The sequence below is a fragment of the Phascolarctos cinereus genome, unplaced genomic scaffold, assembly GCF_003287225.1.
Source record: "Phascolarctos cinereus isolate Bilbo 61053 unplaced genomic scaffold, phaCin_HiC Scaffold_1;HRSCAF=81, whole genome shotgun sequence".
NCBI lineage: Eukaryota > Metazoa > Chordata > Mammalia > Diprotodontia > Phascolarctidae > Phascolarctos > Phascolarctos cinereus.
In genome coordinates, this window is record NW_027555514.1 from 71309828 (window position 1) to 71334352 (window position 24525).

Sequence of the window (24525 nt, forward strand, 5' to 3'; positions counted from 1 at the left end):
AACTTTCTTGTGTGTGCTGTCTTCCAGTCACCCACCCATCCCCATTAGAACCTGAGCTCCTTTCAGGTCAGGAGACTGTCTTTCTTTTGTGTATTACATCTCCAGCTCTTAGCACAGAGATGGGGACATAGCAGGGTGCTTAAAAATATTTTATTGATTGATATGGAACCCTCTTAGCACTTCTATGGGATCACCACCAAAATTATATATAAGCTCTTGTTTTCAGCCCCTAATATGTAGTTATCCTGAAGTGGTGTTATGTTTTAAATAGACTCATCTGTGTACTGGACTAATGTTTTGCGTCTAAGGTTTGTGGTCTGTTATCAAACATTTTGTCCATTTCAGCTTGTCTGTCTTGCTCTGAAAACTCCTAAAGAGAAGGCACTGTGATTCAGGGGTGGGGAACCTGCAGCCACGAGGCCACATGTGGCTCTCTAGGTCCTCAAGTATGGCCCAAATTTGTTCTGTGAAGTTTGGATTCAGTCAAAGGGCTGCACTTGAGGACATAGAAGCCTACATATGGCCTCCAGGCCCTAGGTTCTCTACCCTGCGCTATGTTTTTGAAATCCATTTTGCATAGTGCCTAGCCAAGTGTCATGTAAAATTAAGCACACTTTTTTTTGGTAAATAATGGATTTCTGTTTCATTAACTAATCAACTAGTTAACTAATTAAAGGAAGCCATCCTATTGTTTTACAATACAAAAGCTGATTAATGCTTATTGAACAAAATAAGCGAAACTTGCATCGTCTGGTGGCTATAATGGTAGTAATTGCTCAATATTAAGTATCACTCTTTTTATATCCTCTTTGCCAGTCTTCTGGGGGGTGAGGTGCAACCACAGAGTTACTTTGATTTGCATTTCCTAATTGATGGGCCGTGAATATGTTCTAGTTATGTTCTGGTTACTGAAAGTCAAGAAGGGTTCCTATCAGAAAGAGAGAGCACAAAAAAGCTTCCCTCAAACACTAGAAGCTTTCCCCAAAAGAGTAAAACAAGGATAGCTCTTTTCAGGCTAAGATTACTTGACATTGTTTAGAAATGCATGTGATGATAACAATAAAACAAAAGAAAGAATTTAAAGTCATAAACAAAGACAAAAAGGAGAGAAAATTACTCCCATTTGCCAATTTAATGGTACATAAAATCAGCAAAGAAACTGAGACAATCAATGATGTAAGTAAAATAGTAGGTCACAAGAGAAGCATACAAAAATCAAAAGCATTTCTACATAGGAATAACAAATCTCATGAGAAATTAATAGAAAGGAAAGTCCCCTTCAAAATAACTGTTAGATGGATATCTACCATGGAACAGTCAGGGCCTGTACAACTACAAAGTAGTCTTTAAAGAAATAAAAAAACTTAACTAACTGGAAGGCTTAGAGATGATCCATGACTATATGAAAATTAATACTAACTACATTAACTCACAAATTAAGTACTAGCCACATTGTACTATCAATATAATAAGCAAAAACTAGGCACAATAGTACCAAAATTCATTTGGAGGTGTGGATTCTCAATGAAAAACAGTTGGAATGAATGGCCAGCAGCACTTCTAAACCTCAAAGTATACTATTAGGCAATAATCATCAACATTATTTGGTGCTAGTTAAATAAAAAAGGATAGATCAGTGAAATAAATGAGATAAGGATGAATTACATTAACCCACTGTTTAATAAACCCAACAACATAAAATACTTGCAGAAGAACTTTCTTTGACAAGAACAGTTGCTGAAAAGAGATTTAGAAGAAACCTGGTTTAAATCAACACTTTATAGCATACAGAATGGTAAGCCCAAAAGAATACAGGACCGAAGAATTAAATATCATACCATAAAATATTAGAAAAAAACCAGATCAGTTATTTTTCAAAATTATGGCTATGGAAAAAGACCTCCGACAAAGAAGGAATACAAGTGCTTATAAAAGATAAAATAAATGTGATTATATGAAATTGAAAAGCTTTTGTACCTATAAAATCAATGCTACTAGGATAAGAAGTGGAGCAGTAAATGGGGAGGGCTTGCATCAAATATCTCTGATAAAGGTCTGGTGCTCAATATTATTAATATTAAAAATAATAAACAGAACCTACAATATGCCAGGTAATATGCTAAGCACTTTACAAATATTGTCTCACTGTACCCATATAAGAATTGCTGGAAAGTAGGTACTATTATTTTCCTCCTTCTACAGATGGGGAAAGTGAGATAGAGGTTTAAATTATTTGCCCAGGGTCACATAGCTAATAAGCATCTGAGGCTAGATTTGAATTCAGATCTTCCGACTCCAAGCCCTGCACTCTATCCACTGTGTCACCTAATCGCCCCTAGGGAATTAAATAAATATGTAACACCAAAAGCCATTCCCCAATGGTTAACTGTTGAAAAGATATCAACAAAAATGTCTTTTAAAAAATTGCAAACCATTAACGATTCTTTAAAACCCTGTTTCAGAGCACTAAAAATAACAGAAATGCAAATCAAAGTAACTCTATGGTTGTACCTCACCCCAAGAAGACTGGCAAAGATGACATAAAAAGAGTGATAATCAATATTGGGAGGGGGGTGTATGAAGACATGCTGATAAATATATGACAGGTTTAGAAGCTTATTGGTCAAAGTATTCTGGGAATTATGCTAAGAAAGTGATTAAAATGTTTATACTTTTTGACCTAGAACTCCCTCTGCTAGATTAAACTCCAACAATGTCAAGGATAGAAAGATAAACTGTACCCCCCCAATGTTCATAGGAATAATTTTTGGGGGATAGGCAATCGGGGTTAAGTGACTTGCCCAGGGTCACACAGCTAGTAAGCATCTGAGGCCAGATTTGAACTCCACAAGATGAGTCTTCCTGACTCCAGGCCCAGCACTCTATCCACTGTGCCACGCAGCTAGCCTTGGTAAGCGCTTATTGATTGACTGGTAGATTGAAAATGACCAGATATAAAAATGTACCTCCCTCTCTTTTTTGCAGAGGTGAGGGACTCTGGAGATGGAACACAGCATAGACTGTCAGACTTGACTGATGTGTTGGGTTAGCTTTGCTGAAACGCTTTTTTTCTCCCTCTTTTTGTTCTTCTTTATGAGTCTGCTTTCTGAGTGAGGGAATTAGGAGGGATATAGTTGGAAAAGAAGATGAAATGAAAACAAAAGATGCAAATTAAGCTTTTTAAAAAGCTCCCTCCCCCTACAAATTCACAGGTCAGTGGGCATTTTTTTCTACACCAAGATACACACCAAATGCCACAGTCATCTGTACTGACATATGCAAAAACTTTCAGCCAACAAAGACAGCATTTCTACAAACTACTCCCACCCAATCCGATGGACAGATGGCTAGGGACCCATTAGAGATATTTTCCTTTAGTTGATATGTTTTTGATTACTTCCATTTATGTAATATTACATATTAGAAATTTTTAAAAATATTGTATCCCTATTTTTATTAGTCTTCATAATTTCTGGCCCCTAGGAGTCACCCCCATTTTACAGAAAAAAAAAAAGAAAAACTATCATATTTGACATACTTTTTTCCCTGTGGAGGATCTCACAAAATTTAGAGATGTTAGAAATTTAATTACTGCCATGGGAGAGAATTGATTTGGGTAGCAGTGGATCATGACATCACTGAATGAATCAGGCAAGAGGAAGCTGATTATGAAAAGTGGCAGAAAGTTCTTATTTACACAAAAAAACAACTTGGTAATCAGCAAAGATGAGGAGGGAGCCTTAGAAAAGGGTACATCACTGTTGGGTTTTTTTTTAATGGGATGCAGTTTCAGTTGCCTAAGTTTAGGAGGGATTCTCTTTAAAAGGAAATTCTCAAACTTGAGGACCATTATTTGATTGGGTGCAGTTTTCATCAGTGCTAGTCTGATTAGAGTTAATAAACTAAATTTGTGCTACTTGGCATCTAAGAACAGAGAAGAGAATTTTTTAAAAATAGGTTGTAGTTAACCAAGCTAACAGAGCCTTTTAATGTGTAACATATACTTAATGGAAGCACATCTCCTTTCCACTACCACCATTTACCATACCAATGAATGCTTTCTTTCTGCTCACATAGCCAGAATTATCTAATCAAGGATTCACTGATATGCTCAGTAACATGACACTTTAGGAGTCCAGTAAGGATTTGAACATGGAGTTGTTATAACAACTAATAAACAACTGTAAATAGGGAGGAAAAAACCTCACCACAGCTGCAGATTAAATTTTCACTATGTAAGAAAGGGTGATTGTACCTCCCAAGATGAAAACACTGGGTTTCTAATATCATCCATCAGGAGTTCAACAAAGTGACCTAGCACAGATTTACTTCTCCTTAAAAATTAAAAAAAAACTTTTAAAAATAAAGTAGCATTTTAGTTATTACATGTATACTCAATTTAAGTAGCAGAAGATTAGCAGATATGTATCTAAATGACCATATCCGATCTATTCATGGCATCATTTGGTTCATTCACCCATGCCGTTTTTCTTTGATAAATAAACTCTCTATTTGCAAAAGGAGGTCAATGAACAATTCCCATTCTATATTGTTTTGTCTTGCAAATCCTCATATACTTTAGTTTATTCAGATTATATCCACATGAGAATTCAGATCATTAGACATACAGACTTCCCCCACTCCCCACCCCTTTGGCTAGACTGACTCCATTATCAATAAAAATAAGAAGTTAAAGCCAGCAAAGACAACATGCAATTCTGATTTTTCCAGATGCTTAACAATTTGGGCTTTAAAATCATCAGCGTCCACTTAACATGTTTTTGAAAGAATATTTTACACAGCAGCTCCTCCTCTGTGTCACCCTGCTTGACTACATTACTCCTAATTCCTGCTCTGTGCATTTTAATGCATTATTGTTTCATAATACAATACTACAAATTGCAAATTACATCTGGCTCAAGGAGTGATTATGAAAAATATGATCACTGCTGCCTTTGCTCAAATACCTCTGATAATAATGAGAGATTGATTGAGCTCTAAGCAGCCCAAATGATGAGGGGGTCAATTTGAACACTTCCTATTAAGCTTCTTTTGTTAAACTCAACACTTTGCCAGGTCAGAGGCAAATAATCATACTACCTCTGGTTACCATGGTTTTAGTCTTCCCAAGGCATCGAAACAATTCAGTAAATGGTACTGCCCAAAGGCAGACCTATAAGAAATGCTAATGAGACCTGGGTCATAAAAACACATCCATTTACACTAGCTCTTGAAAGAGGAAAAGATAAAAGTTAGAATGACATTTAACTGCATACCTTTTCCCATTAGGAAGGTGCATTCCAAAGCAGCGGTGGTCCCCAACACCTATGTGGTAAAATTGAACCAGTCTGTATGCAAATGTGCATTTGCCATATAAATGGTTAACTGCAAGCCAAGCACATGTTGCACTAGGTTCATTAATAAGCAAAAAACTTCCTTAAAAGTACGACTGCTATCCTGCAACAAAAAAGTATGTAATAAGCAGGATTATAACAAAGTGCCAAGCACTAAGCTAAGAATTACAGAAACAAAGGCAAAAATGGCATCTCATTTTATCCTCACAACAAACCTGGGAGGTAGGTGCTATTATTATCCCATTTTATAGCTAAGGAAATTGAGACCAATAGAGGTTAAATGCTTTCCCAGGGTCACACAGCTAATAAGTGTCTGAGGCAAGATTGGAAGTCAGGCCATTCTGTCCAGGTCCCACGCTCTATGTACTGTGTCACCTTCCTGCCTCAAGAGAGGAAGAGTGCTAATAACTACCAACAACCATAGATATTAAAAGTTAGTATTAGTCAGCTCATGACAAATCTCAAATGCTTCCCTTATCCTTTGTGTTTACAGAACCACATTGAAGAGTCAAAAAGGATTAAGTCATAGTCACTGGGATTTAAAACATGTACTCTTTCCCAGCATTTCTCCTAGAAATTCTGAAAGATTAAAACTTCCCTAAAGATCTCATTATCTAAAAGAGTTAGTTTGTCAGCACTTTTTTCTGTTGATACTAGGAAATGATCTTTGATGATTCCTGTTTCCTAGAGAAAGCCCTCTGAAGAGTAAATTAAGCGCTTTGTAATATTATTTCATTTTTCATTTTCATTCTTTTCATTAAAATTGATTTGCATATTCAATTTTTACATTCAGACATCTCAGCGTCCTAAGTTCCCCCAGAGGATTGCACTGGCAAAGTGCCAGGGGCTCGGAGGTCATCACATAATGGTGAAGGAAAGGCAGGTTTGCTCCGTGTTTATGTGCAGGTAGAGCCCATAGACACAACTAGCTCTAGTCAGTAAAACAGTTTTGATGGAACCTTGTATTTGATTTCCACAAATTTTCTGGACAACAACTTCCTTCTTAAAGCTTGGGGCCATGTAAGGTCAAATAGAGGATGTAGGAGCAAACTGCATTTTTGGCACCCTTGGGTCCTGTCGACTTAAATCTGTCCAGGAGATGATAGGGCACAGAAAATGACAGTGCAATGGCCCCTCTCCTGAGAAAGGCATTGTGAACCCTTCTTTTTCATATGAGAAATTATAAGAATGAATATTGTTCTTCACACAATGGTGGCCAGCACTGCAGTCAGCCATGAAGATTCTCACCACTGGGATGCTAACAAAGAAACAGCAGCAAAGGGTCGGAATGGAGTCACCCTATTGTACTCTCTCCTATTAACATATCCCTGTAAAAGAAAAGGAACATTAGATCCCACAAATGTCATCTCTCCATGTTTCTCCTTAATGGACTTTAAATAATTCACTAAGTGTTTCTAATACATGCCTCCTTCCTTTGAGCGCTAGCTTAGAATCCCTCTCAGCCAGCCCTCTAATGCCATCTCCTACTAACTGTCACTCCTGACCCTCCTTCTTGTGTGGTCTCTGCAACCCCAGGGAACTTGGAAGCACAAAAGAAAGTGGGAGTTTGTTTAAAACAAATAAACAGATTTAAAAAGGGAACACCAAACAGACTCAGTTGGAAACTGCAGGTCAAATTTAAACTGATATGAGTGGTCTGAGCCCTTACTCGTTAGGGTTTCTTTTGATGGATGCAGTTATGTCCCTTTGTCCTGGTTGCAGTTTGAACCAATGTCCAAACTTAATAACCCCAGTTGCTTCAAGGCATAGTTTTTATATCTGAAGTCAAGAAAGATTGAAACAACACACAACTTTTTATCCTAGGAGCTCAAAGCGCTTTCTCAATGCAATAATTCAGGAAGCATCAGCTTACCGGAGACTGCTGACAAAGCTTTTCCTGATTCATAAACTGCTCTTGTGTACTTTTTTATACTGCATCAATTTGCATTCATTTATATTACTTTCTGGGTATTTTTAAAATACATACATGGGTATGTACTTTCAACAAAACTGGAAATTACTTGAAATTAGGAGCAACTTTGTTTCTTAGATGCTTTTCCATTTCTATTCTTGTCCCCCTAGTGCAGAGTCCTCTGCTCAGTGAGCAATAAGCAAATAGTATTTACCAACTGACCTCTACAGATACAATGAAACAAAGCACCAAAAGCTTTTAAGGAAATATTTTAGGTTCAGATATTGAATTAAAGTGGCCAAAGCATGGTGGAAGGAACTTTTGTTTCTTTCTTTAAGTGAACGGTGGGAGGGATGAGGATTCAAGATTTTTGGGTCATCAAGCCAAGATTACAGAAAAAAGATGATGAATCAGTGGCAGGCATATTGATTCCCATCCTCCAATCTGTGCCATGGACATCTGTATTGCCTTCTATGATAGATGGAGAAAGCATTTGCCTACTTAGCTTGGTCATGGAAAAAGATTCAAGGCAGATATGGGTGACAGACTTTGAAGCTGGCAAACCTTAGGCAAGTCTACTACTGGTGTGGCAGAGTACGGAGCTGAGACACAAGGTACTTTTTTCAGGGTCCTTAATGAAAAGGATGTCCTGTCTACAATTCAGCTCAATTTCACAAAAATGTATTATCTCATCTGTAAAAATCAGAAGGTTGAACTTACTAAGGTCCCTTTTAGCACTACGTTTTTGTTTCAATAATTTTACTATTTATTCAAGACACTGAGCTAGTGCTTTTTCTGAGGACACAGCAACAGAGATGAACCTGTCCCTTTTCTCTGAAAATTTAAATTATAAGGGGAAAGGGATGGTGCAGTATGTAAACAATAAATAATTACAAGGAAATTTTAAGTAGGAGTATGAAAACTGGGAGAATGGAGAAGGCTTTGAGGAAGAGGAAGCACCCAAGCTAGATTTTAAAAGAAGATAAGGGTTCTGAAAACCATGGATCCTCAGTCACAGATGGATTCCATAATAAGAAGGAATAGGATCTAGCTGCATTCATTCAAATGAACCAGTTGGGGGAGGAGATATTCAATTCATTGATCCACATAATTAGAAACTAACTGAAGTAACATAGATCTTTTCCATTTCACAATGAAAAGGTAGGTGGTTCCTCTAAGTGGAAGGGGAGTTTCCAGCTACCCACTATGGTTAGTTATTGGCATTTCCTGCTCCTAGAGATAAACAGTTATTTCATAAGCCTGGCTCATGCTGTCCCATAGCTCTTACCCTGCCCAAAATAAACAGGCAAAAACTAAACTCAAAACCATTAAGACCTAGGAATGTGACTTCAAAATAAGTGTATGAAAAAAGTTCAGATAATGTTCATAAACTAACAACAAAGTTAGGGACACTACAAACTTCCTTCAGGTTATCCTTCCTCCAACTCCAAGACAGCCATTCTGAGCTGCCATTTCTGGGTAAGAGCTAGACAAAGTATATTCATTTAGAATTCATAGGTTCCCAAAATGTGAGGTGCTGGAATGATCCAGGGGGGTGGTAGTAGCCTCAGGTTCAATTGGGGGCATCAAATAAAAATAAGGGGTCAATGGAAGGATAAGTAAAGATAAAAAAATATTGAAAAATTATTCATGCATGTTTCATCTATTGTGTAACAGAGTTAAAGTTGTAGTGATTACATTATATTCCAAATAAACACACAAAATGCAAGTTATAACCAATTAGTGGTTAAGTACACCAAGAGGCCTTAACAAGCAAGTGTTGGCAGGCTATTATGTAACAGAGTTAAAGTTGTAGTGATTACATTATATTCCAAATAAACACACAAAATGCAAGTTATAACCAATTAGTGGTTAAGTACACCAAGAGGCCTTAACAAGCAAGTGTTGGCAGGCAAGTGTGCTACACATTGTTCAGCATGCATCAGCAGGAAAACATGTGTGTGTAATGATTTGTTTACAATATGATACTATATAGTTACATGATGCAATAATCCATCATCAAAATTACAATGCAGGAAAAAATCCACAAATTTTAATGAAGTTATTAAATTTAAGATGTGTCACATTTTAAAAAATATTTTTTTTAAATTATGCATATTAAAAAAATTAAAGAGTTAAAGAAAGTAGAATTCCAGAGGGGTGTTGAGTAATTTTTTTTTCCAAAGGGGGCGGTAAGCCAAGTAAATTTAGGAACCTTTGATCTAGGTTCTCTTGGCAACATGATTAGCATTTTTCACCAGCTAAGGGCCACTCTCTAATCCTTTGCATTAAGCAGTGTAGTACAGTAGAAACAGCTATAGTTCTAGAGTCTGAGGATGAGGGTTCAAATCTTGCCTCTAACATGTACTACCAAGGTGAACATGGGTATTTAACTTCTCTGGGCCCCTGTTTCCTTATCTACAAAATGAGGAAGTTGGAACGTATGGCTAGTTACCATCTAATTATAACTTGATGATTCTAAGACTCAAAGCAGCAAGAGTTCCTGGCAAAAAGTGGCCAGTATAGTAAAGACCAACCTTGACCTGTCAAACCATAATCTTAATTGCAATTAGAGAGACCTTGAATAATACACTGCATAAAGAAGTTATAGAGTCTGAAAATGACAAGTAGCCATCTCTTTGCTACGTTCTGCTCCAATCTCCTGAATAAAGAGAGGAGCTGTGTTATTTAGCTGGATTGTTTGAACGTGGTATAGAGAGCTTTTAAGCACTATTCCCAAAGGTGAGTTGGAAGTATTATGCATTAAGTCTACATGATGCTTTTCCTACTCATTTATATTCTGAGAGTACCGATAAGTCCTCCTCCTTAATAGTACCACTTTTTTCTCCCTAGTCTTTCACTGGACTCAAGCAGTGAGGGGGCTTTTCAAGTGTCGGGATGACAACCAAATGTTCAAAACCATACACGGTTAGTTCAAAGTCAGTGGAACAAATGCTAAATGCAAAAGCAATAGCTAAATCAGCCAAGTGAAATTAAACAACTAAAAAGTGATGCTATCCATTTGAGCCAATGCTGACAGATGAGCTAAAATGGACTAAAAGCATTAGAAACAATAGGAAAATAAAAACCCAAGAGCTGAAGAGGATTTTCATTTTCTCTTCATTGTTTCTGATGCTATTTGGGTCCTTTCCAGTTGATAAATGGAGACTTGCTTTATACCCTTTCTATTCTCATTTTTGCAGCTAATAAGGTCCTTCTCTTTAATTATGCTTGCTTTTCTATCAGCTGCCTATGCATCATCCACTCAGAACCATGGAGGACATTTTTAAAGGAAAAAGACAGAAGGGGCATTATTAGAAATGAACTACAGAAGTATACTGAGAAAAGGTGAGGTCAGACAGAAGCCTAATATTAAAATTCTGGTCAAGTAACTTCTATATACTAGACAAAGTACAGGGTATGTTTTCCAGGAAGGACAAAAAAAGAAGGTTGGCTGTATGAGGACAAGATAATGAATCTATGACTTTTCATTAAAAGTTTTCCATAAACCATATTTTGTCTGTCATACATAATTATTAAACATACTAACATGAGTAGATCTGTTTAAAATCTTAGTGTTCACTCATTTTAAATAATAGAATTAATCTCTATGACCACATAGTGATAACTAGCCAATTTTCTTTCTGAATCAAAAATATTACTAAACCCATTGTAAATTTGCCATGTCCTTCTTAAAACAGGATATACTCCTCCATTACTTTATATGTTCTAAGTTATTCATTTTAATGTTGTCACCTGCAGTATAAATAACTTCTCGGTTCAGAAATGACCTCAAAAAGGATCTTAGACACAGTAGATAGCAATACTAAACGAGCTTATAAGAGGTAACATGGTATTGGAAGTTTCAGGAGAGGTCAGTGAACTGAAATTATGGGAGTTTTCTGCATGCCAAGTCACAAAAGGTTATTTCTGCCAATAGCCTAAAAGAACTTCATTAATTCCATGAATGTAATAACAGTTAATAATAATATTAGCTAACATTTATATAGCACTTAGTATGAGCCAAGCACAGTGCTGAGTGCTTTACAACCATTATCTCATTTGATTACTCTGTCATGTCAGTGCTATTATTATTCCAGTTTTACAGATGAGGAAACTGAGGCAAAGAGAGGTTAAGTGACTTACCCAGGGCCTGATAGTGTCCATGGCTGGATTTGAACTCAGATCTTCCAGACTTCAGGCCCAGTGCTCTATCTATAATGCCATCTAGCCAATCTATTGTTGCTAATGTAGGTATTCCCCCCAGCAGGGTAGATAACAACCCCTTTCCTATTTTCTGAACTTCTTATCTATATCTTTCTACAGGGAGTATTTGGAGCTGGCAGTGAAGGAGCTTGGTGATTTGGTTTCAGGGCAGATAAGGTGAAAACTCATCTATTAGAGTACATTGTTCCAGGGCTCTAAAGGCCACTTCTCTTATGCACTTTGATACTGGCAATTTACTGCTACCTACTCATGGTCCTTATGTGCCCATCCACTGGGCATCAGATGACTATAACTTTAATCCTTCAGATACTTTGATATTCCAAGACAAGCAGCCATCACCAAAAGAATATTGTTGTTAAAGAGATGGGCTTTATACCTCCAAAGAGATCAAAGAAAGAGGCAAAGGACCTCTATATGTGCAAGTACACACACATTAACACATTGTATAGGTAGAGATAGAGGTATACATACAACTGTCCATATATATTATATATAATATACACACACACACACACATGTATATGTATATATATGTATGTGTATGTATGTATGTATGTACATATATATGTATATGTATATATGTATGTATGTATGTACACACACACACACATATATATATATATATATATATGTATATATATATATATATATATATATATGTATTGTGTGTGTGTGTGTTCAGTTAGTGGTGGCAAATACCTGGAGACTAAGGGAGTGGCCATCCATTGGTGGATGGCTGATCAAATTATGGTATATAAATTTAATGGTACTATTGCACCAGAAGAAATGATGAAAGGGTTAGTTTTAGAGAAACCTGGAAAAACATGTTTGAATTGAAGCAGAATAAACTAAACAGAACCAGGACAACATTTTATACTGCAATAACACTACAAAAAAAAAAACAAAAACCACAAAACTTTAAAGACTGAAGAACTCTGACTAATGCAATGACCAACCATGATTCCAAAGGACACATGATGAAGAATGCTACCCACCTCCTGAAAGAGAGGTGATGGACTAAATATGCAGAACAAAACACATATTTTGGAACAGACAATGTAGGGCATTTGCCTTGCCAGACTTGTTTTTCCCTCAATGGGAGGAGGAGATAGGAAGAGAAAATACATGCTTATTAATGAAAAAAAAATTAATTAAAAAAATAGTTTTGTTTTACTCCCTATTTTGCCAATTTTTATACTAATGCACGTTCATATTATAAAAGGTGAATGCCATGAAAATATTCAAGTTTAGAATTCTGCAAACCAGAGCTGATTATTTTAAAAGGAAGTACAAAACTGGTAACACCCATATACCCTTATATCATATAGGCCCTGGGAAATAAATAAAAAAAGCAATAAATAGATTTGCTGCTTTATAAGATTTTTTTTTAAAAAAAGATAATTCAAAAGTTGATGTTCAAACCAAACAAGTGACTCATTTGACTCAAGTACTTTTGAAGTGTTACACACAGGAAACTAGAATGGGATAGATGGTTTAGAGTAACAAATGTCATCAAGGCCCATCATCCTCATCCCTATCTTGGGAGAGCCCTGCAAACTACATAACATTGTATGTTAGAATCAATAAAATAGGAAATAATACAATGCCTGGTCAAGAATTTCACCACAAGGTAAACAATAATCTTGTAGCTTAGGAAAGGAACAAGATGAAGGAGCTAGAGCAAAACCAAGAATATGAGAGTTTGGCATTACAGTTTGTTCTGGTAATAGCTAACCAAAAACTCAACTCTGCTGTAGTTTCTAATCAATCAATAAATATTTATTAAGTGCGTACTCAGTGCCACTTTCTGGGGATACAAAAAAGAGTCAAAAGAAAGTCCCTACTCTCAAAGACAATGATCCCTAATGATCCTTCATAATTAGCAAAATATGAAAATCTATAATTGATAATATATGCAATAAAAATGCCACACACGAGTCACTTCTACCCTAACATTTGTTATTATACATATAAATACTCAAAATTATGAAGCTTTCTTTACTGAATAATTCTTCCCCAAACAAAAGTGGAAAAAAAGCTTGCTTTTTAAAACTGGAGTCAGTACATGATAATTCCATGATATTTGCAAAAAGAATTGGGTCTTTGAGTATGCGTTACATGGACTTTTTTTTTTTTAGTGAGTGTGTTATCAGCCCACAATGCTTTAAAAAAAAAATTGTACAACCTACTTTGCTAGCCCTGAAAACAACCTCTGGCCTGTAGTTTAAAATAATTTTTTTTGGTCAGATGAGTAATAAAGTGCCAACTGCATTTATTTTATTGCCCATGTGACTCGTGTGTAGGACTGGTAACATTTTATGGGGACTGGTATATTTACGGTGCTTATTTTCAAGGCTACCTAACACTGTTGTTGACAGGGCAGTATGGGAGCAGGAAGGGGCTTACGTTAAGAGAATGAAGTTGCTCCCTTGAGAAGCAATCATGGATAGGAAGCACACAAAAGTCACCCCTGCATCAGGTAACTGCCTTTGCTGCCAGAAGCACCTATCTAGGGAATGCACTTCATCAAGGTTCACTTCATAAGCTGAAGCATTCTCTGGCTCTGTACCTATAGCTTGTGTGAGCAAATTTGCAGAGGAGCTGTAAAAGCTAATCTTTAATGTTATACTCATCATTAAGTGCTGAAATATTATTGCCCATCAGGAGGTTTTACTGCTAGTTTGCAAATATACTTACCTGAATATCATGAAAGAATGCTGCCTACTAGTCAAATAAAGCCTATCAGAGGGCATTCACCCTTAAGCTGGCGCTGCAGGGATAACTCTCTGATGAGCACAGAACAGTGTTCTCCGCTGAAATGACTAACACACACCATACCACTGCACCATTTTGTACTGAGTGACTGCTGCTACATTCCAGAAATAACAGAGGATTGGTTTTCCTCTTCTCGTTTTTGTACCTATAATAGTGGGTCAAAACCTCACTTTGATATAACTGCCTAATAATCAACACCAAAATCAGTGGATTAAATCAAGCACATGCTCCTCTTTTCTCAGAGAAAGTGATTTTGCTAAAGCAAAGCTCTGGCCATGCTCCACATCACCCCTCAATGGCTCTCTATTACCCCTAACATCAAATATGAACTTCTCTGTTGTACATTTAAAGCCCTTCCCAAGCAGGCTTCTTCCTATTTTACTGATTCTGTGCATTTGCCCTGTGTATCCACCATGTTTGGAATGCTCTCTGTTTCTCTGCTCACCTCTGACTCCTAGTGTCCCTGGCTTCCTACTCAGTTAAAAACCTACCTTTCAGCTCAAAACACATCTTCTGCAGGAAGCATTTCCTGGTCTCCTTTAACCTTCCTCACCCTTCCTTCTAAGACTACCTTCAGTTTACACTGTATATATCTTCTATGTAGATATATACACTATATACATACATATATATAGTGCCTATGTCTTCTCTACAGACATTTGGTTGTTATTGGTTGTTATTGGTTCTGCAGTTATTTGTATGTGGTCTTCCACATCAATACTCAAGCTCCTTTAGGAAGGTGGTCAAGTTTTTGCTTGCCTTTGTGTTCAGTTCTTAGCATAATGACTTGTACATACATAGTGAGGGTTTAACAAAAGCTTGTTGGCAGAAAATCCACTCAATCACTAAAAATTGCTCGTGTTCCAAATGGTAAATCTAATGTGAGAAAGGAAATCCCAATATCAGCTACATTCCAAGAAAATTCTAAGAATTCCAGAGCTGAACCTGGGACCCTCTTTTTCTGATGATATGGCTAGAACAAATCTCACTTTATGTGAATATTCAACTAGCAGAAAGAAAAAGGGATGGTTTAAGTCAAATACACACTCTCATTTTCTCAAACAATAGGAATAACCATCTGTGTTAAGAATATAACATATCAGGAACATTCCCAGAACATTCTTAGTAATTCCAGAATTAAAACTTAAAAGTGTCTCCTGAAGATAGTATGGTTAGAGTAGAGATATAGAAGGAAGAAACAGAGAAGGGTTATTTCTGTTCCAAATTGTAGTGTTTGTGACTTAAGTTTTATAAAACCTACTCCAAGTAAGTGATGGAATGATGCTGGGAATTGTTTACATGTTAAAGACATAGAGTAATTTTTTTTAAAAATTCCACTGGGACAGTTGTAGAGGATAAAAAATTTTGAAGTTGTAAAAATGGGGTCTTATCAAACTCCTAATCTGTGTTAGGCACTGTGAGGGAAAGGAAATGGAATAGTTACATTGTGAGAAAAAAAGACGAGAAAAAAGAAAAAAGGTATCCATTTAGAAACAACAGGAAGCCAGGTGTGATGGCACCTGATTCTCTGCCGCTTGTTGAGGAAGTGGAAAGCAGAGATAGAATGAGGATGGTGGATTATTTGAGTCTGGGAGTTCTGAGCTGCAATAGGGCTAAAGCTTATCAGGTATCTGGTTCCAATATAGAGGACCCCAGAAAGAGAAAACCACTAGTTTGCCTCAGGGGGGCAACTGACCCAATTCATAAATGGCACAAGATAAAGCTTCCATGCAGATGGCCTGGAAAAGATAGGGAAACACAATATTAACAACAACAACAACAAATAAAAAAGAAATGTTTTCTTTCTTTAAGATATGAGACAACTGCCATAAAATATGTCTTAAATTGTCAGGCAAAGTAAAAAGGATATTTTTTTTTTTGGTAAGAGTAAAGGGTTCTGTGGACCCTAAAGAAACAGCTTTGAGGATGGGAAAGAAAAGATTGTAAAAATTGATAAGGAGTCACGAATCAAAATTGAGAAGTATCAGCTTCTAAAAAGTGAGCAGGAAAAATATTACAGCCAAGCAATGGGTACCACTGAGGGCAATAGGCACTGCAGATTTTCTCAGTTCCTACAACTAACAACTTCAGTCTAAGTAATTCATCTCTTAGAGCAATCTAGTCTTTTTGAAGATTCTATCAAAAGAGAATGACCCAGAGGTCTAAATAACTGTTATACTTAGGAGTATGTCTCATGAAGGTGGCCAAACTGACTGGCAAATCATTTTCTTGCAATCCAAAAAAAATGCTGGTGGGAAGGAACCAACTAGGAAAATTAACACAGAAAAAATATTCAGATATGTCCTTTATTTCAAAGGTAACCTTAAGTAACTTATTGACCATTCTGGGGTTTAGTGTCTTCAATTATAAAGCAAGGAAGTTGAGTGAGATAATCTCCAAGGTCTCTAACAATAAATTCTATGATACTGTGTATGAATGCTTAAGATTGACTCAAAACTTTGCTGAGTCCTAGGATGGGACATGGGCAAGTAAATTAACTAGCAATTTTCCTCAGGGATAGAATTTCTGAGCATCCATTAAAAAAAGAAATGCATTTAATAATTCTGTATATTTAAATCCTAGGTACTAAAGTCAATGTTCCAAGGTCTCCAGTGCTAAGCTTCTATCACTCTGTTTTGCTATTAAGCAGTTTCGTCCTTACATGAGTGGAAAAAAGAAAACCTTAAAAAATTCATGAGTTAGATGACATAGAGAAGATGGCACAAGAGGATATGTTTTCATAAAGTAGAAATTAGTAATGTACTTTAGCAATGACTTTTAGGAGCCTCAATTTTCCCCAAAGTAATTTCTAACAAGATCTTCAATCATGTAAGAAAGCTCTGCTTTAGAATCTTAAGGGACAAACCTCTCAAGCATACAACTATAGAGACTGACCTCCCAATTCAGGCCTACATAAATTCAATGAACACTTAAAGGACATTTGCCTGCTTGCCCCACCCAAATTCCACCAAATTATCACTTTGGGACTTTAAATGTATAGAAGCAGGGAAAGGGATAATTCAGGATTATGTCTTTAATTTCCACATATTTAAAGTAATCCAGACTAAGGGTATGGAGAATTTTAATATCAGTGCAATATGAGCAGCAGTATGTGTAGCATACAGTAGCTTTAGCCCCAAGCCAAAGAACAATCATTAGGGGTAGCTAGTTTAAAATCGATCATTCTTCAGTCTCCTATAGTCCTAGCTCTAAACACAGGTATCATTCACTGTTAGTGATGCCCCTTCAATACAAAGGGAACACAATAGAAAGTCCATTGTGAGAACTTAAAGTGAAATACAAGGTGACTCCAAGAGTTAACTGTGAATTTGCATGTTTGAAAACCATAGACTGTTTGCTTTTGTTTTTGTTTTAAATTAGGCATTCCTGTGGAGTCAATTGCTTATCACTTCAAGTTTTGATCAATGATTAATGAAATCTTCACTTATGATTTGGTCAGTTTTTTACAGCTGTCAAATTAAAGCAAGCTCAATGTTCAACTATGGCAAAAGAATTCTTTAAAAAAAAGATTATCGTTATTATGAAGGGCGGAGGGGAGGGAAGCAATTAGGGATAGGGGCTGGACCTGTGATTTTTACTGATTTAGAGAATTCCCAAGCGAGGAAACTCCATCCACTAATGGAGATGGGCAACCACTCTGCATGTTAAAGCCTGAAAGAGTCAGTGCACTGAGAGATTAACTGATTTGCCATGAGTCACAAAGACGGTCTGTGTCTGAGGTAAAACTGAACTCAGGTCTTTTTTGCTTCAAGGGCAGCTCTCCATTGGCTACATCAAGTATAAAGTGGATGTTTAAAAATAGCAAAATGGCATGAAATGGGTAGTAAACAAATATTCTTTGAATTGAAAGAATTTGTGGCTATGGGGAAAATGCATTTAGCAGCAATACCGTATATTGGCCTTTTTGCCACTAGTACAAACAAATAAAAATACAGAGAAGAGTGTTTCTTGTGTATGTTGTGTTGATTGTCATTAACAGAACCTTTCATCAAGTAGCTCTTTTGGTGATGTGATAGCATTTATTTGCTTTATTTTGTTAGAGAGAGTGAATAGTCACTAGCCTTCAATTTTCATGTCAATTACTGAAAAATAAAAGTTCCCATTTTCCATACGGTCTAGAATTGAAATTGACTTAGAATCACAGAACTGTCAAAAATTTCTTTTACAAAAAGGTTTGCTTTACAGAGACTATAAAGAAGGTGTCATCTTTGACACCAGCATTCTATATTCATGCTTCAGGTCTATGGAAAAGAAATGTTAAAAAACATTAAGGAATGTCAGAAAAGATCTTAGAAAGCTCAGTTGTCATGCTTTGTGCCTCTTTGGCTTGCATTGCAGTCAGCTACAGGACGGAAGATGTCAGAGGTTGTCTATTTAAAACTACTAACAAGGAAAAGAAGACTAGTAGGAGAATGTTATTGTCTCCCACGGACTTGCCTTCACTAACTGGTCAGTCTGACACATTTCTAGATGTAGCAAACAGGAAGTCCTGTTTCAGTTCAAATTAAAAGAAAACATACAATAAGTCTATTTTATATTTACAATTCCAAGAATTACTCTAGGAAAATCCAGCGTTGAAGATACATAGAAGGTAGTAATGTCTTCTCTCAGATTGACAAACTAGGAGGCATGTAAGATTATGTTTAAAAAAAACACCTCACTTTAACTTCATCCTTTACAATGACATAGTTTGTTGTTCAGTATTTCATTTGAAAAGGCACATGGTTTACTACCTACTTACTTTAACTGCATTCCTTAAATCACTGCTGCCTTCCATGTGATGCCACTTAGTTAACAATGAGGAACTTATCATGTTAAGACCACATACACAGTAATTAGGTCTGAGTCATAAATAACTATAACTCCTGATGTTTCCAGAAATGAACAATTAAACACCATTATGTTAATGCCTGTTTTCTGCAGTACATTTAGGGGTTTCACTTGGGGAGGACTGAGGAGAACTACTTTTGTGCCACTGTGGGGACAAACACTTTTCACAGGACCACAACTCAGTTCCATTATACTCTTTATTAGACTGTTACTTTTTTCATTTAATTAGCAAATACTTCTGTGTACATTCTAGAGCTCAGGAGATGGAGACAGCTCAATGTCTCTGTCCCAAATCCAGAATGGTAATAAATAATGTGTAGGCTCATACCTTCTTCTTCAAAGGCTTCTTATGGCAAGGCAGTGAGCTTCAGTCTTCCACAAGAACAGAATGGGGTCTGCTTGCCCTAGTATTGCTTGGAACAATGTTTAAAACATTTGGCAAAGTAGTCACTTCTTAGAAACAGTGGTTAAAAAAAAAGTTTACGTCCTTACTTCACATGGCCCTGGAAAGCCTTGGGGCCATGGTAATCTACCCCTCATGGAGTAGTAGTACCTTTCATGGTAATTCCCCCTTCAGAGAACCTGCTAATCCAACTTTTCTCAGCCCAAGATATTCATTGCTCTGATGCACCTGATTGTTAGAGCTTTCTTACAGGTCCCTGACTTTCATCAATGACAAGAGTCTTCATTCACTCTGCCAGAAAGACTCTTTACATTCTACGCTTGTCACTAATTGATCTGCTGAATAATTATACCATACCCACCCTGCCCCATTTCTTTTACTTTCAGTGTATAACATGTAAATATCATGGTCTAATCCTCAGTGCATTTCAGGACAAGGAGGTATCCAAACCTAAGCCTAAATGCATAATTCCACAGGAGGTCTTCACTAGGTATTCTAAACCTGTGGTCTATGAACTTTTTTAAAAAATCACTTAATAACTATTTCAGTATAATTGGTTTCCTTTATAATTTTATGTATTTTATGTATTTAAACACATTATTCTGAGAACTGGTCCATAGGTATCACCAGATTCTTAAAGGGGTATATGACCCTCAATATGCTAAGAACTTCTGATCTACATGTCTTTATTTTTTTAAGTTTCAGAGCTTTAATCATCACTGTAAACTCGAGCTCCCACTTACCTAGCATCTCTAATTTCCCTTTTTGTGAAAGTGTTACCTAAGGAAACTTAGAGGTTAGTTTTCAACAATATAATCAACAACAAAATTTTAGTAATGTCATTACTAACTATGGAAAAATTTGGGTTAATTCCTAAAGATGTTAGTAGTCAGGATATTTTCATTTTCCACCATGAAAGAGGACTGATAAAAATGGGAGTAAAAAGCATAGCTACTTTTTTTGAGCATCAACTCAATCATCCCCCAAATCTTAAAATCAAGATTTAAAAAAGTCCCAAATAGATTTGGTAAGCATGGAAATCATTAAACCATGAAGACGGCTGATGTCGTAACAAAATTAGTAAACAGCCACTAAAAATTCATTAAAAGTAGATTTATTGTTGTTTCTCTTTTCTGAAAAAAAAAAGTCTGTGCAATATGTGCTGTTCAAGACATTTTGGAATCTCGTTTGTTGTTCATCTCTTCTCAGGCGTCAGTTTGGCAATGCTAGATGAGAAACATGGTACAGACACACAATTAGTAAGTATGAGAAGTAAGAAGGACAACTGTCATTTGTGTATGCTATTTTCCCAAATGCCCAGTCATATGTTAAAATATCTAATTCAAAGTTATATAGACCAAGTCTTTGAATGTGATAATATATACTACATGCATTGTGTTTAAAAATGGAAAGAAAAGATAATAGTAGATCTGATTTCAACTAAACAAGTTTTCAGACTGAATTATCTATTTCCTCTTACAGAACTGTATGAAATGATTCAAGGTCTCTAATAATCATTTTAAATGTAATTGCAGGATCCAATCTTAATAGTAATATGGACAGATTGCATTTGCATTGGCTTTCCTCTGTGATGTGTTTTTTTTTTAACCTATTTGTATCATAGAAGGGAGTACAAATGAGATTGAAACAGCAAGGTTATTTTTTTCCCTAGTGGAGATGTTAGTTTCTTATTGGAGAAGACAATCTAAATAGTTAAATTCTAAATTTTCAAATTTCCCATACAAAGAACATCATGGTTTCCAGACAAGAGAAAGGGATGGAAGGGGGTGGAGGAAGGAGAAGAGATTATTTTGTGTTAAACAAATGAATTGATTCTCTGCTCTGTAGTTTGAATGAGTAGAGTAACTAAAAATTTGTTACATAAAAAATGTTAATAATTAGGTTATTAGTAGTAATTACACATTAGTAAGCACACTTTGAAGACATGATATATGAGCTGATCCTTAAAGGATACATTTAGTTCGTACTTTAATGAAATTTCTAAATTGTGGCAAAATTCAAAGTATTTCCAAAAGTGATACATTTCCTTTCATATAAACATTTCAATTTGTTAAAAAGAGAATCTTCTTTTATTTGAAAAAATTAGAATACCAAATAATAAGGAATGTAAGTAAAAAAAAATCAAACATATGTGAAAATTCACCAATTACCTCACTCTACTGAACATTCCAATTATTGGATTAATGATTACTGTCTAACTTACATGATGGTCATACAGCAGGCCTCATATACAAAATAATTGTAATGAAGGCAATATCAGCACCTTATGCAGCTAAAGATTCTGTACGTACACAAATAAATTAACACAGATATGGTGTACTTTATGTTTTATATAGCTTGCCTTATGGGTTTCAGCTGTAGATTTAAAAATTGTATTATGTCAGGTTTTTGCATTTCATAACCTCTATAATTTATAAACAGACGAATGATTCATATGACTCACAACATTCTTTCCTAGAGCTGTTTATCAATAATTAAGTCGTTTTCTGTGAATACCATTCAACGTGTGAAGGAGGAAAACATGTTTTCTATATAAACCAGGCATAAACCTCTTGAATGTACCATATTTTTCCCTCTGATCCAATTTCCATCTGCAGTAAAACATCCATTTGGCCTGCAGTTCGTTTCTCACCAGATTCAACCAAAAACAACTGACTTCCTCCCTCTAACAATCTATAAGAGCTTAGAAAAGGAACCAATTTACAATGAAGGAGACGGAATTTCTCATGGTTAGGCTGACTCAGGCAGAATAAACAGCTAATGCACATCTTGGTAAATTGGATTAGGCAGCTACGATGCCCAGATTCATCCTCACTGCCCCCTTCTCCTCTTCTGTCCCTGGTACCATAAACACGAGACCTTTGAATCATCCTCAGAGAGAATGCCTTTGCCCAGTGTCACAAAAAAACTATACTTCGGTATCTACATAGGAGTTTAAAGCAATTATATGATTAAAGGACTATTTTTAATGTGCTAACAAGATCACATCTAAGCCTTGTTAAAGTGGCAAACAAGAAGGAAAAGACAAAAATCATTTTTAGGCACACTATATATATTCTACTCCTTTGATAGGAAATGTAAGCACACTAACCTAAGAATACAGAGCACAATATTTGTCAGTTCTCATGTAATTGGATGCGCCTATGAAAACTTCTGCTATATATAATGACACCTCATTACTGATCAGGACAATAGTGATAAAAGTTTTTTGCCAAACTTAAATTTGCTTTACCTAAGTTTCTCAATTAGTAGTGCCAAATGATAAAGAACAGAAGTTGCAGTTTCCTCATAAGATGAAATGTCCTTTTTATGTTTAATGTATCGTTCTGAGTTCATTTCCAAAAAAATAATATTTTGCACAGCATGAAAGTTCTTATAATTTTATAAAGCCCAAAATGTATGATTTTCTGTGAATTCTTAGCAGTCAGCCTTAAATGGAAGCAAAACAACAGCAGAATTTATCAGAACTAAACCTCTAGTTTCTAAACCTGGACCCAATAGCTGGTTTATCAGGGATTTATTGGTCCCCAATGCAGTGAGTAGGACAATTTTTTTTCTTTTAATGAATGTAGCTCTGATTCTAGCTATATATAACATAAGTTGGCATATTATTCACATAGCACATTTTCTTACGTAATATTTAGTAGGGAGAAAAGAGCCGTTTAATTCTGGCTACCCACAGGTGTTTTAAAATATTCAAGGACTTTTCAAATTGTTGCCCCTTTAAGTAGAGAGCTGCATTTAAGCTACATATCCCAAATCAGGTGATAAGTCATCACCAAACTTCATCTCTAATTCATTCTGTAATTCTGAGTTGGAGAAAATTCAGAGCTTTCCTTTATTTCTAGAACAGTAATACCATAAACCAACACTTTTATATCTTCATATATATACCTTTACATTTTGACAAGAATCTTCAGGGAAATCTTTGGAAATAATGAGTCTGTTTTGAAGAAAGAGAAATGTATGCTCTCTAGTGGGAGCTTTTTATTTTATGCTGCAATTTAATGAAGATCCCAGTACAAATTCTTTAGATTTTAATTGATGGAAAGCAGCCTTATTCCTGTGCATTATGTAGGTGCCGGTTTATGAGATGTCAGTTTGCATATATGAAATGAAAAGCCCCTTGGCTAAAAGAGAGAAACTGAAATCAAGTGTGAGTTACAGCAATTCCATCCCATAAGTGTTCTTGGTCATGTGGTATAATGAAGAAAGATTATTTGTCTGAAAATACATTCAGGGGAAGCAGCATGGGAGTGAGAAAATCTTAGCTGAAAAAAAAATTAAAATATGAATGCTCTGAAGCATTAGAAAAGTAAATGAAATACTAATAATACTTAAATTTATGATGTAAGTGCTAATATTAGGCAAGGATGCATGCTATCAACTTTTCAGGAGGATCACTTCACACATGAGCATTACTTAATTATCAGAACACATCCAATCTAAGGGTGATCTGCCTATTGCCTCCTCTGTTGCACCAGGATCTGTCCTTTCAATAGGACAAATCAATAATTTGCAAACATAACAGAAGCCAGGCTTGGGACAAAACATAAAGAAACTCCATAGAAATAAGAACTCATGCTCACAATGTTAAAAAGAGAAAAGTTACCTGAAATAAAATCATAATGCAGGGTAGCTACTCTAAAGAGCTGAAAAGGCGACACTGTATGTTTTTTGTTTTAAAACATTATCTTGCTACATTTAGGAGCTTAATTTATTGGAACAATCAAGTGAGTTTTATATTTAACATAAAATGGTTGGCTATTATAAATTGCCTTGGATGAACATTTATGGGGACAGAGTTTCCATGCAACTTCTGAACAACTTGTCACTTTTACTGTTGAGCAGTGATTTGTAAAAAATGATATGCTAACTAATCTGACCACATAATTCAAGGTCACAAAAACAGCCATCAAGGAACAGCCAGAACTTACTTTTTAAGCCATTAAATTAATCAACAGCTTAATTAAAGTCTTATT

General features: G+C 35.9%; 1 protein-coding gene across 14 annotated transcripts in view; it reads right to left on the reverse strand.

Moving 5' to 3' along the window:
- PARD3 (par-3 family cell polarity regulator) overlaps positions 1 to 24525 on the reverse strand; it is a 715544-nt gene that overhangs the window by 204550 nt on the left and 486469 nt on the right. For 2 of the 14 annotated variants that reach the window (XM_020990443.2, XM_020990442.2), the window contains exon 21: positions 20621 to 20748. The exons of the other annotated variants lie outside the window; for them this stretch is intronic. In XM_020990443.2, the coding sequence (XP_020846102.1) occupies positions 20718 to 20748 (31 nt within the window). In that variant the 3' untranslated portion in view covers positions 20621 to 20717. Of the gene's footprint in view, positions 1 to 20620; positions 20749 to 24525 lie in introns of those variants that run through there. 14 annotated transcript variants of the gene reach the window in all.